Source organism: Molothrus aeneus, chromosome 1, assembly GCF_037042795.1.
Source record: "Molothrus aeneus isolate 106 chromosome 1, BPBGC_Maene_1.0, whole genome shotgun sequence".
NCBI lineage: Eukaryota > Metazoa > Chordata > Aves > Passeriformes > Icteridae > Molothrus > Molothrus aeneus.
In genome coordinates, this window is record NC_089646.1 from 39380216 (window position 1) to 39394944 (window position 14729).

The 14729-nt window shown below is 40.5% G+C and overlaps 1 protein-coding gene across 5 annotated transcripts in view; it reads left to right on the plus strand.

Annotated features, from left to right (window-relative positions):
* RARB (retinoic acid receptor beta) overlaps positions 1–14729 on the plus strand; it is a 312141-nt gene that overhangs the window by 263439 nt on the left and 33973 nt on the right. For all 5 annotated transcript variants that reach the window (XM_066555407.1, XM_066555425.1, XM_066555416.1 and 2 more), the window contains one exon: positions 3090–3231. In XM_066555407.1, coding sequence (XP_066411504.1) covers positions 3090–3231 — 142 coding nt within the window. The remainder of the gene's footprint in view (positions 1–3089; positions 3232–14729) is intronic.

Consider the following 14729-nt stretch of genomic DNA (forward strand, 5'->3'; position numbering starts at 1 on the left):
CCTGCTCTTCCATCTCTGTGTCCTGCACAGTTTTCTTTCGCTGCAGAGCTGCAGTTGGGATCCAAACCCCTACAGAGGGAAAGACAGGACACTGTTTTTTCAGCCTAGATTCAGGAAGTATCTCTATGCATGGCCCCGCTTTCAGTGCCATCCGTAACTTGTGGCTACACCACACCAGGTTTCTGGAGGGGGGTGAGGAAACTGAGCCCCCAGTGCTGAGCAAATGGTGCTCCTCATCCACCAGTGCCTGAACTCCTGTCCTGGCTTGGTTTGGGGTTTGTGTGCAAAGATAATTATAATCTTAGTGCCTGTTCTGAGGAAAATGTAAAAATCAAATCTTTTTGATGATGTATTGCTGATCTTTTAAAATTACTTTGTCACAAATGTTACAAGGAATGGTATCCCAATGCTGACTTTGAGAAGAATATTTGTGAGTGGGCACTAATACATTGTTGAGAATCGTGTCCTTAGCTTTGACCAGGACCATATTACACCTTTTTTTCACCTGAATATTTTGTGTAAAGAAGTTAATTTTTATTTATGTTCCATGATTAAGTCCAGGAAGAAAATCAGATACAGGTCTTAAAAAGTAATTTGTCAAACAGCAGTCAAAGCTTCCACAGTTAGTATCCTCCTCTATGTCTTTCACTCTGTGGAGACATCGCCTGGGGAGGTTAGGCTGATGAGGAAACTGTCTTCATTTCGACCTGGAGATCTGCTTTTTCCAAATTTGTTCTTCTTAAGCCTTTTTTATTAGTAATGAGTTCATGAATGCTTTATACTTGCTGTCTGCAGATGGATCACATTTTTCAGCTGCACTGTGTGGTCAAGTTTGTCTGGTAAGGACTTAGGCAGCCTCCTCTGCTTTCCTTCCTGATGGGCTGTAATGAAACCCTGGCTTATAAGGATGCACACCCTGCAGCTATATATCAGAGCAACTGATCAGTAGGTGCAATTAGCTACTGGTTATATTTTGGTAGAGTACAGATGCATTTGGAGAAGACTGTCTCTTCTTTTCCCAGTATTGGGTGACTTGTTCATTTGGGCCATTTTGTTTTTTGCTCTGTCAGGCTGGTGGTAGGAGAGTAATGCCATTGGTGGCTGTGAGTATTAAATCACCTGCAGCAGCAGGCTGGGTGGCTGCCATAGAAGTCACCAGTTTTGGCTTGTCCTGTGTCTTTCCAGCTAGAAAGTGGTGACCAAATAAGCTGTAGAGAGACAGCACAGCTCACATTTTCTGCCTGTTGAATTAAACCAAAATAGATGCCATAGATGCCTCACTGTTCTTGTTAGCCATATCAGCAATTACCCCAGAGCCAGGCATCACAGGGGAATATCAAAGCAAGAAAGGAGTGAATATTGCCATAAATTTTCTTTTTGGCAAGTAAACAAATGTACATACAATTGCCATACTTGCCATTGCAACAATTGAAGCAGTGTTAATGATCAGAAGTGTAGAATATGAAATAGCAGTGTTTATTAATAACTTGAAAGGTTTTAATTATCCAAACAAATAGCTTTAAATTCTTCTTCTGGGTCCAGTAACTTAAGGAAAAGATGTGGAGAGTTTGTATTTACCACTTTGATGGTAGTAATAAATATCTCCTAAATCAGAGGAGCTAACCTCAGGATGAGGCTTGCCTGTGCAAGAGCTGCAGAAAACTTTTGCCAGGGGTTACGTGATTAAGGAGGCATTTTTCAGTTCTGAGTGAATCTGAGGTATTTTCATAACATTAGCATCTATAGCACGTTGGTTGTGCAAGGAATTTATGACCAGCCCTTACTGCCTGCCCTACCACTCCCTCATCATATAGCCAGAAAGTCTCTCAGTCAGCTCTGAACAAGGGGAGTTTTCTCTCTTGAACTGCACACAGATCTTGGTGAGCACCTTGAGGAGAGCCAGTTTTATAGCTTACCATGATTGCATCTTTAGACTAATGCATTGTGGGCACAGAGCTATTGTCTGCGGCATCAAGTTTACAGCTTCCCTGTAGGGTGTAAACATGTGGCTGGTTGAAGAGTTTTAACCTCTCAAGCCCTCCAACAAATATTAAATTGCTAACTATTCTTCCATAATGTTGTGATGTTGACTGAAATTTGACCCTGGTGCTTGCTGAAACCATTTTCAAAATCTGAGTGAGAAGGTTAAACAGTGCTGTCAAATTTCCAAATGTCTGTTCCAGAAATACTTTTCCTGAATATCTGTGGGTTGAGCTCTAAAATGCTTAAAGTAATCCTCTTTTTTTTTTTCCTTCATTATTACATGATATTATCTAAAGCTTGAGGTTTAGTGAAATTAACTTGGGTTTTGCCCTTTTTCTGTGCCACCTAACCTTACCATTTATGGCTATTTTTCTGTTTTTCACTTGTTGAAGGAGGATTTCAGTTAAATGGTGTTCCTTAAGTACAAACCAGACCTCTAGGTTTCTTTAATTTCTGTTCAAGATCATTGTAATTACTTGATTATTTTCACAGCTGTATCTGAGTAAGAAAAAAGTGCTGTAATTGGCAACTTTTACAAGTTCACAACTCAATAACCTGATACTGGAGCTCTTTCACCTGCAGAAGCCTCATTAATTGCTGTAGGAGTTACAGCAGTTAAGAGACCTGGGTTTCAGATTATTTCTCTTTTGAGGTGCAGTCTTCAAACTAGAGAGTCTCTGCAGTAACAAAAATAGATGGGACCTTCAGGCTGAGTGAGTCTGATTGTTATTGGATGAGTGTCTGACTTCCAAGTGGATCTGTTAGGAAGGCTGTTGTTTACCCAATTCATTACTTACATTCATAAGCTCAAACAATTTTTAGTTGAGCTTTTTTGTAAAATCTAGGACTTCATTTCCTGAATGCTCTTACTAGTTCTAGCTTTGTTTATTTTGGCCTTAGGTTGCATTAGATAATTAGTTTTTATTTAGGAGATGAGTCTTATGTTGCAACAAACAGTACTAAATTATAGTAAGACTGAGTCTTTAAAGATGCCATACTCCAGCCATAACTTTGAATTAGTTTTGTTACTTTAAAGCAACATGCCTGTCTCTATGGTTTATGGAAAGCTCAGAAGCTTACTTGATTTCTTTTTTCCTTGATTCCAGGGCTTTTTCCGCAGGAGTATCCAGAAGAACATGGTTTACACATGTCACAGAGATAAAAACTGTGTTATCAATAAAGTTACCAGAAATCGCTGCCAGTACTGCAGACTACAGAAGTGCTTTGAAGTGGGAATGTCCAAAGAATGTAAGTTGTCTCAGAAACAATTTATTGTTTGTCATATCCTACATATATGTGGCAATCAGTCCTAAGGGAAAAAAAAAAAAAGATTATGCAATTATGTGATTGAAGCCAATATCTGCATTCATATGGAGGAAAAGGAGTATGAATTTGGTACACAACTTCAGACCTCTATTTACAGACTTCTGAGTCCTTGACACTGCAGCCTAAAAGCTGTGTGTTCTTACTGCCTGGACTCTCTCTGAAAGGTGAAACAAGCTGGCAAATGCTCTTCTCTAAACCTGCAAAGCCAGTAAATCTGACTATGCAAAGCACACCAAAACCCCAAAGGATTTTCCTCTCCCTCCCTTATTTTCTAGAAATCTCTGGTTTGCCCCTTAAATTAACATTTTAAAATATTTATGTAGAAATATGTGATCCTCTCTTTTTCCAGTTTATTGATATCCCCATCAAGTCTGAAAATATAGCTAAAAATGCCTTTTTCAGATCCCATGGGGTAATGCTTCTGAAACTTTCTCATTTTTGATTGGATTGATTGCAGTAGCAAAAAAGTCTCTGGTGTAGTGATCTGTTTGATTGTTGAGGGTTTTTACCTCTATCAACAATGTTCCTGGTGTCAGTAGGTCAATACCAGTAATAACCTCTACAGAAATTTGCAGTGTGTGCATAAGTGAGGAGGGAAAATTGCCCAACCATTTCTTAACTTTAATTCACTCACAAGAGTTTCTTGGAGAGAGTTTAAGATCACAGGAAAAGAAAAATTGATGATGATGAAGCATTTATGTCTGAACTGTGATTTAAACTGGTTCTCATCTTCAGCATTTTACATCTCTGAATCGTGTGGGGCATCCCAGTACTTGGTCAGGAGCTAGAGGTCCTAAAGTTACATTTGTCCCTCCTCACTGTATGCCATTTCTCTCTCCCACCCTCTCTTTCCTCTCAGAGAAAGAGTGTTGAGAAGTGGAAAAAGAACCAGATACATTCTTTGGACCGTTGTGCTGTGTTTCCAGCTCCTTTTCATGGAAATGTGAGGTTTTGGTTATTGGAAAGTTTCAAGCTACTGGGGGAGGAGTTCTTAGGATTTCCATTAATTCACTGTCTGTGTTGGGTTTTCTTGTGTACCTGAAGTGCACTTATCTGTACTTAGGTATAGATCTGTTGGAGTGGAGACTGTGATGGAAGTAAAGAAGGTAGGCTAAAATGCAAAGATAAAAGATTGAATGAGGAGGATTTTATTGATAACTATTTCATTGCATATGAAGTGCATGTGAAGCTGCTTTTTTTTTTTTTTAATAAAAACAGTATGATATCATTTGGAAGAGAAGAAAAAGCACTTTTCTCACCTGAGGGTCTTGAGTTCCTAAGGACTTTATTGCTGACGTGAAATAGTAATCTTATTAAATGCTGTAACGTCACATTGGAGTAGGTTTTGGAAGTATCAGCAGTATTTCCAACATGTTACTTTGGATAAACTAGAAAGACTTACTGCCTTTTAGGTGATGGATTGTTTTTTCCCATAGGGTAGCTGGAGCTTTGCCAGCAGGAATTAAGGTTTTACTCTGCCTGTTTTCTGGGGTGAACTAAGTGAAATTGCCCTTTGGCAGTTGCCTTTATCTCAAAATTTTACAGGCACTGAAAGGGGGATAACAGGTTGGAGGGGGAACAGAGGATCCTGGAGAAAAGTGAGGGATGTCCTCTGGCTGCATTTCTGTAGAAGGCATTTGCAAGGGAACAGAGAAATTATTTTAAATGTCATCAGTTTGAATGCAGTGTGTCTTGTCTTCTGGGTTTAAGAGCTAATTCTGAAGTGATTCAGTGTTATCCCTTCATAAACAGGAGCTTTTCATCTCTTAAGAGATTTGAGAAACTATTTTCTTATCTGACCTTCTTTCATACATATCTCTAGGTTTTAACTCCATTTCTTTAGAAGTTTATGTAAACAAAGGCACATCTGTCATTCGGCTTTTTCTTACCAGATAGAGGCTTTTCTTTTTCCCCCGGTGCATTATTCACATTTTATTTTTTTTGTCTTCTTACAGTTCTGTTATCTTGTAATGTGAAAGCCATGAACAAAGGACAGAAAAAAGTATCAGAGAAATCTCACAGGGAAACAAGCCTACAATGCTCAAATCAGTCCCAGCTGGGGAAAGTAATCATGATGGCACCTGCAAATAGGAACCCCAAGGTCTGTTCCCAGGAGCTAAGGAGGAGTAGATACTGGTTTTCAGTATACAGAGTAATCTGTGCTTAAAAGCTACAGTCCTGTTTATTTGTTCTGTCTTTAAAGTACCTGCATATGCAGCTCCCTTTGAGCTTAATGAGTGTTCCTCACAAACATCAGAGGAGAGATGGGAACTGGGTGCATAGCCAGTGTGATAAGTAGAGGTTTAAGAATGGGGGTACAGTGTTTGAAAGAGAAGAGATACTGAGCATTTCTTGTATGCTTTTATCTTGTTTCAGAGAATGAAGTGAGATGATAAAGGAATGCAGCAAATTTGCATTTCTTTATAAGTTGTTTTGTTCATGTATGGAGAAAAAAGCTATCTTTGACCCCATTTTACTCCCCAGATCTGATCAAGAGGTCAATAACTACACTACCTCCAGGGCAGGAGTGGAGCTATTTGCCTTTTGATAATATCTGCAAGACCTGCTGAAACTGGATCCCACTAGTGTAGGGACCATCTTTCATTGTGTAGTCCCTGTTGCAAAAAGTTTGTGCTCCAGATAGGCAAGACAAAGAGTGTGAGGGGAAACGACTTAGTGATGACTGCCTTATCATCCTCCAACAGGACAAAACACAGCTTGAAATAAAACCCTGCTGTCTTTTATCAGATACCCTTGCTTCAGAAACTCCAGAGCTTTGTCCCCGAAACCTGAGCTGCAGCTCCCGGTTCAGGGCCTGAAGCCAGTCCCTCCACCAGCACCGCATCAGGTTTGGGCATTGTTATATGGCTGTCCCACCTCAGCTCCTGTAAGAGTGCTTAGGGCAGGGTGGGTGCAGCTGAGGCTCTGGACCCCATTCCAAACCACTTCTGTTCTTCGTAGCCTCCCAGTCTGTTTGGTGTTTTGAATCACCACGTCGAGACAAACGGTGATCGTGCAGGATTCTTTTCTTGCTGCTGCTGAAGTGAGAAAGCTACTAAGGCTGACAGTGGCTCATTATGTGATGGAGAGCCTTAGGAAACTAACCTTTGCCCTTCTATTACGTGATCTCTAGGCTGCTGTTGAAGCCCCATCCTCGGCATGACCCCAGGTGCCCGCCAGCAGCTCGCTGTTGCCTGGGTGCTCAGGAGCTGCCGAGGGGTCACACGTACGGCGCTGCCTCCTGCAATTAAGGGAGCACGCAGGAAGCTGGGCAAAACTCTCCCACAAGAATGGACTCTTTCAAGCAGGATGCTGCAGCAGTCACTTTGTAAGGTGAAGCCTGCTCATAAAGAGAGCCTAAACTGGATTTTTTTGTAGGGTATAAGGGGAAAGAAAATGGAGCTCCCTTCTGGTGCAACTGCCCAGCTTAGCCCAGCAGCTCTTCAACTTCCATCCTTTTTCATAAACTGTGTAGGCTGCAGGGACTGTCACTGTATTTGATGATCTTTGCGGTCCCCTCAGACACAACCCAGCCCACGTACTAGGGTGTGATGCAGAGAAGCCCTCTTTATACTGGCATAAATCTTGTCTGCAGTGAGCTCTAATAGAGTGAAATTATGTTTATAAAGGCCCAGAATTGTTCCAGATTACTTCAGTGCACTGAAGCAATGTTCAGATTTGCAAATCTGCTTACAATTAACCTCTCTGGAGGAACGGAAGGAGGAAGGGAGGGAATGCAGGGAAATTATCATGAAGAGGAGAGAGTCTGGTTTCTGTGCTCTGTATTTGTTGGGGATTTTTTTAACTTGCCCAGAAATGTCTGTTACTCTTTGTCACAGACTTGAGTCTTATAATATTTAAATGTTCATGCTTCTTGGAACATGTGATTACATTCTGCTACTGAACAATAGAGTGAATAGATTTACTTATTTTCCTTCTAGTTGAAATTGGCCAGCAGGAAACATCAACTTGAGGAACTGTCATGTTTGTATTTTTTATTTCTCTTTAATTTCTTCAGTCTCTTTAATGAAGCATGATTCCATCCACAATGAGTGGCTAAGTGGAGGGCTAGTCTGCATAGTTGCATTTGGGAAGTTCATGCAGATTTCACTGATGTCATTTTAAAGTGAACTAATTAGAATGCATGCAATCTTTATTTAGATGTTAGTCAGAACTGAACCGGGGTTGTTTTATTCTTTTTAGCCAGCAGGAAGCACTGGATTTAGGAATTGTTTCTGCTTTGCTACAGGCTAGATTTTTAACTGGATGCCTAAATACCACAGAGTGGCTGGGGGCTTTTTCAAAAATTCCAGAGTAGTTGCCTTGCCTGTTAACTTGCTTTCTCAAGAGGCAGGAACTAAATATCAGAGTAGAAATCACAAACCCCTCAATTCTGTTCTGGGACTAATTCCTCTCTCTAAACCCTACAAGCTGATTATTCTGTCTTTCCTATCTTGAGATGAAAATTATGTATTTTCACAGGGGCTGGGAGACCTTGTATTGTAAGTGGTTTGAAAGTAGAAAGATGTAAACTGTGAAAAGGCCAATTAAATTAAGAATTGGAGAATATAGTTAGTGGGGTAGCTATACCCAAGCCATAAAGATCACATATTTTTAATTTTGCTTTTTAAGAACAGATTGTTTTGAAGATTTTTTTCAGTTGTTAATTAGATAGGAAATCTTGTAATTTCTTTTGTTAAAGCTGAAAAATTGGGAACTTTTAAAAATTAATGCCATACTCTCAATATCACTGGTGGGGACATTGTTTTAAGATGACAGCAAAGCTAATGGGGAAGGGTCTTCCCTGCAATAAAAACCACAGTGCTCTAGTGTCAGCCTGTGCTCTGCCAGTGATAATGCACACTTTGTTATGCTGGGTGGCTAAAAATTATCTACATACAATTAAAATTCTCTTGTAGAGAACTACGTTCTGCTTGTTGTGCATTGTTTCCCATGGTTAAACAAACATCTCTTGCTTTTCACATCTTTTTTTGTCTTCAAGGAAGCAGATCTGCTTTTCCTTTTTCCTTTTGGGGTCTGCTTCTTCTGTGTCTTAGCCTTTATCCCTGATTTTGCATAGCTTTCACTTGCCAGCTTTAATGTTTAAAGGAGCAACTTAGATTGAATGTTATTATCCATAATTTACTCTATGTTCTGTGAAGATGGTTATGTAATAGCAGTAATTGCATCAACTCACCTAATGAGCTTTCCCTCCAGTGCCATGTACAGCAGATTAATAGCCCATGAATTCATTTGCAGCTCGTTGTGTTTCAGAAAAGTATTTCAGGCAGCAATTAATAAACTGCTAAAGAAAATAACATAAAAAATGATTTTTTTTATTATGTTAACTCTCCAGCTGAACAATTTATTGGCACCTTTCATGATGTGGCTAAGTAAATACTCTCCTAATTCCTCAAGCAGAGTGTGGTTAGTGAACCCTGCTCAGCTCAAGACTGTCTGGTAATTAGTCTGATCTTTGTATCCTAAAATGCTAGGGAAAAGTAAGAATAGCGTCCTAATGTTCTCTTTTTCTTCTATTCCTTGCCTTTCAGGCATTATTCAAATAGCTGTAACTTTAAACTGCAGCATGCTAGTGCTGGAAATTTTTTTCCCCCTTCCTTGCATAGAAACCCCATAATTGTGTAAGCTAAGAATTGAAGACCTCAGCCAATAAACAACCCCTGGCAATGTTTCTGTGCTGCTTGTTGTGGGCTGCAGTGTCCCATACCTCCCAAGTGGTGGGACAGGGCCCGAGGCAGGGACCCGAGAAAGGTCATGGGGTGCTGCTGCCCTGAGGAAGGTAAAGCAGGGGTCAAATGCCACTGGAGAGGGAGATGCCAGGAGGAAGGCATGAAGAGGGAAGAGAGAACAGGGAAAGTTCTGTGTTTTGCAGTGTAAAAGGGGATGAGTTGATTGAACCCAACAGGAGAAGAGAAGCGGTGAAATGCCAGGACTACAACCACCTTTGCCAGGAAAGTGTCTGGGGAAAGGGGAAGAAACTGCTGCGTGTGGCCAAACTTGCCCGTCTGCTCTAGAATTACTATTTCTATGCTTTTTCTTTTGGTTGGTGCTAGTGTTTGGGGATTTTTTTAATTGAATATCAAGTTTTTCATGTTTTACATAATTTCTTTTTCAAAAGAAACAGTTATCTTCCTGCCACTACCATCCCTACTCTCCCAGTCCAAAAGAAGTGCTTGGCTTGTCTTCAAAAGTAGTAAAATATATATTTTAAAATATTTTCCCTCATTTTGGGCTCTTGAGGACTGAGTAAGCATAAAGGGAATTCCTTCAATAAGCTCATACAGAGATTGATTACATGTCCTCAGCTGGAAGTTACATTAAGACTTATTCACTAAGGTATAGCTACCGTTGTGAACTTTTCAACGCTCTCTGCTGTCTCTATGACAACACAGATCCTGGCAGAAGTTACCAGGGCTTGTGTGCTCTCTGCAGCCTTTGTCTGCATCCATCAATCCTAGTCCCCGACGACTGTAAATGTGTGCCTTTCTTACGTTTTTGCTTAACAAGGTGTTTTATTAAATTTGTGACACTTCTAAAGTTATTACACTAATCATTTGTACTGCCACACGCAACCACGCTCTAAAAGAGATGTGCTTTAGGAAAGGACTTTCTGAAAGGCTCTCAATCATGTCCTGTGGAAGATACTCAGCTGAGTGGCACAGAGTTTTTGTACAAGTAACTTTTCTTTCGTTACAGGTGAAACTTAAGGTAACTAGAGCCTGGGAAAAGCATAATGCACACACAGTCTAATTTCTGCTTAGACCTGCAGCACACTCCAGAGAAGTGCTCACTACTGTTCTGTGCTCTAGCAAAGTCCACAGACCTTGCTGAAGCCATCCTTATTTTAAAGGTGCCCATAGTGTGTCTGTTGGTGCTTGCAGCTCAGGTTTCTGTGTCAGTCCTGCCATGTGCCACCTTCTGAGGAAGTGCTTCTCTGGAGATGGGGCTTTTTCTTGAGAACAGTTGGCATTGACACTGGTCTTAGTTTTCATTTTACACTTTTGGGGTGTTTTAGGAATCATCAGATGCTTTCTTTTCCATCAGTTTCCCAGTAAAAGGCATTTTGGGCAGGTATCTCTTACAAAATCACTTCTCAACATAGATCTTGTTCTTTTTCTAGCCTTTTTCTGTTATTTCTCATCCCCTACTTGGGTTTCTAGCATTATTCCAAATTGTACATGTAAAGACGCTGGCTCTATGCATTTGTGTTGCCATTGCAGGTCACCTTTGCCTTTTCTTCAGTTTAGTATCCCATCTGCTTTCGTGGCAAGGAAAACCCTGGGTTATCCTTTCTGCCTTGTCCTGTGCCGGGCAATGCTGCTGTAAGAGCAGATGGGAAACCTGGAGGTAGCCAGTCCCTTCCCAGTCCTTGCTCTCCTAAGAATGATGCTGAGGCCACATTTGCTTTGTCATGCGGACATAACTGCTGAGACCCCAATCCCATGACCTCAAAAGCTTTGTTTCAGAGCTTCCATTCTTCCTTTATGCACTCAGTTCACTGCTTCCTATTCCTCATTCAGATCATTTTGTTGTGTGGGGATGCGGGGCATCTTTGCATCTCTCTTTCTAATTGCCATTGTGCTGTATGGCTTGTGCTTTCTATTGGCCCCTGTGGTTTCTCTGGTATCTTTTTTCTCCCTTTGAATGCTCTTTTTTTTCCCCTTATTTTTTTTTTTATTTTGGGATGTTGAATCCGAAAGATGGAGAAACGTCAATGAGATAAATATCAGTCTGGGAACAAGCAAATTGCCAGTGTTCTGGGCCTTGAAGCTAAACATGGCTTATTTGGTTGTCAGGCCAACCTGAAAATGTTATCTACAGTAGCCAAGGTTCATGAGAAATGCAGTAAATTGTTCCCAAGAGTTCTGGGAAGTCTGAACTGCAGCAACCCGAATGTTCCTGAAGGACTCTCTATCAAAGGAGAGGCTTATTTGGTCCTTCTCCTCAGAAGAAACAAATGGGAGAGTGTGTATCTCTTCCTGCTGGTTTATATCTGCAGACTTTTGTTTTCCTGGTGATCGCTTTACTGGAGACAGTCTTGCACAGGGTAGATGCCTCTGCGAAGGGCCAAGAAGCAAAGCTTTCACTGGCCTCTCTGCGGAGAGCAGCTCCCGTGCTGATGGTGTGGAAGATGGAAAGCAGGCACTCAGAAACCAGTAAGCGCTCAAAGACACTTTAGGAAGATCTCTCCATAAGTAGACGAGGCCGTGGATTTCCCTCTGCTGCTGTCAGGCTCTTGCTTTCATCTGCTGGATGAATTGTTCGAGTAGAGGGAGTTTTCCACTGCCGTGCCTGCGATAAGCCGGCTGACACGTTGCAGCTCCTCCTGCTGCGGTGCTGGCCCTAGGACTGGGCTCTAAAAATAGCCTCAATTTGTTTTTAGTTTGACTTTGTATCACATGCTCGTTTTAAAATACATCGGAACAGTTAATTTCCAGTTCTTCAGCGCTCATGTGGAAAGTGTAAAGGATTTTTTAAAGTAGATGGTGTACAAGGAGTAGAAATAGCACCCTTTCTATCCAAACTTAAATAACACTCAGCTGCCAATTCTATAAAAGGAAAAAGAAAGATCATAAGGTGTTGGAATTTTTAATGTCCTCTAACCCAAAATGAATAGAAATGGTTTTGCCCCATCTTATTTTACTCCAGTATTTGTTTGCACACTTGCCTGTTTCTGAAAGCTCTTAAATGTTGAAATCTAGGTCTCATGAAAAGTCTGTCAATCAGACAACAGCTCTGAAACCTGACTTCTACAAGTTGTAGCTTAAAGCCCTACAGGCGGTGCCTGTGGCTGATCGGCATTTAATGAGCTGTGGGATCGTTTCTCAGTGCCATGCATCCATAACCAGTTGCTTGTTGTTGATATAAACAAATTTGGTAAGTAAATGTGAGGAAATTGTCTGACTTTGGAGACATTTACCTGAATTTCAGAGTTAAAGCTATGTGGAATTCTTCCTTTCCCCTGGCAAAAAGTGCAACAGAAAGCAAACATGCTTTTAGTTGGATTACAGGCATGGTTAGTCATCTGACAGACAGTTTTAATGGAGTCAGAAAGACATGCTGGGGAAACATGCTGACCTACTTTTCTTTCTTTCTTTTTCCTCAAACTTCGAAGCAAGTGAAATGTTAATTTTAAAACTCTCCATAAAGTTAGACTTTGGTGTAGGAGCTCATTTTGTAATTTAATTTATTTACACTTCTGTTTAGGGTATGATAGATCGTTTTGGTAACTGAATTTCGTCAGGTTGTTTTTGTTAGGAAATTGGGTTACATCTGAGAAATCCATGTTCTTTCCCCTTTGCAGGACAAAGCAATCAGCTTCAAGTTAATGAATGATTTAAGTCCAATCCTCTGAGGGAGGACTTTACAAACCATTGACAATAACAGACTAACAAAGCGTATTACATTTTTATCATTTTCAATGCATTACATTTTTAAACATTTGCTGTCTTTAAACTTGGAGGAAGAAGGATTACTGGGAGATAGTGTTGTGCATTTTTACTTTTTTTTTTTTCCCCTATGTTAAGGAGGTGGATGCTCCACCTAAGTATTTTCTTGGAGGCAGAACTTGATGTATTTGAATCTGGGAAACTCTTTACTGTAAAACTTGAGAGCTTGGGGAAAAAAAAGCCTTAAATTAAATAGGAAAATTTAGCAGTGAGGATAGATTAAAACATTGCAGAGATACTACAATATTAAAACGTTGAATGATACTGGGTGATAAAGGAAAGTGTTTTAGAAACACTTTCAGCAGCAGGCACACACACAATTTGTCAGACAGCTGGGGGGTGCCAGGTCCCCGGCAGAGAGCTGAGCTCCATTCGCTTTGCTGGTGGCTTTAGTGAAGATGTCACTGCATGGTTGAAGGAGCAGGAGAGGACATCATTCCTTGACACCCTGGTCGATCCAGGGGCACTGTTTTCACCTGCTCTGTCTCCTCCTGTTTCCATCATTAACAAGTTTTTCTGCTGTTACTCAGCCCTGGTGCAATGGGTGCTGCTGCAAATACTTTTCTTCCTCCCATCTCTCCTTGTTCTTAACTCCCAACAAGCTGATTTACAATTTGCATCATGGAAATAGTAATACAATGGAAGAGAGGCATAAAAAATGGAAATTGCCAGGAAATCCTGACGTTTATGGGGAGTTTTACATTTCCCAGAATCCACAAGTTACATGTAGTCTTATGAAGTACAGTGATTTTACATACTGTGTACTTCTAGAGAATGTTTCAGTGGCAAAGATTGAGATCTAATTTTTATAGTTCTAAAAATTAAGTATGTTGGCTAATACACAAGAATTTCTTCTCTCTCTCAAGAAGGCTGATAGTGGCATTGCACAGCTCTTAGCCATTTTGTAAGCTGGAGACACCAGTAGAGGAGGCATCAGCCCAGGAGGACAAATCAGCAGTAAGTGAATATCCTTATGCACTGAACTGCTGCACCTCACATGTTCAGCATCCCTCACTGCACCATAGCTGTCCTTCATGCAAGGACTATCTTTCCTGTGTCTTTCTTGCCATAGCTCTTCTTCTACGTGAGCTGTGACATGGTATGTGTTGATTGTAGTGGAGACATAACTGGGAAAAGACACTCAAAAAGCATCACATCTGAAATTTCATTCAAGAATGAATGATTTTTTTTTCTGATACAGGAAAGTTGTTGATGCTGGAAGATGAAGCATTAGGTTTAAGTTGCTTAAGTTGCTCTCTGACAGTACCAGGCTGCTGCTTTTGGGCAGGGAGCTCTCATGTTTCCAATTAGGAGTCTTGTGAAGATTGGTGAAGAAGTCCAGAGCTCAGTGTGTGTTTGGTCTTGTAGTCCACATTGTACTCTGCTGCACCATCTGGTCATCCCATTGAATAGCTCCAGGATCAAACCCAAGTGATCCATATCCCTGGAACAAGTGACTGTTAGTTCATAAGAGACTTTTGACAGCACTTTTTTACAAGATATTTGATTTTCCCTTTCAGTAATTTGGAAGAGAAGCTCAATGCATACTTTCCCCCCTGCTCCTTCTTTGGATGCCTCTTCAGGTGAACACTGCTATTAAATCAGAACATACAGAAAATAATTTTAAATGGAAAAGGAATGAAAATAATAAAAAGACAATAAATAGAAGCAAGAGGATAGTTGTTAATAAGAAAAAGCCCTATTATGTTCAAACCTCTCTCATAACACAGGGAAAAGTAAACAGGGACAGAGGAGAATACACATAAATATTTTATTCCTTTAGTTCTGAAGAAGGCTTAAATCCTGTTTGTCCTCAAAAGAGAGTCAAAGCTTTTTCTTGGCAACTTTTCCTGTTGTTTTCTGAGTCAGCTACAGCTATTTCACATGTTTATTAGGAACATTATTCCTACTAGAACTCAGGCATTGTAAAGTGTGAACATACATAAACTA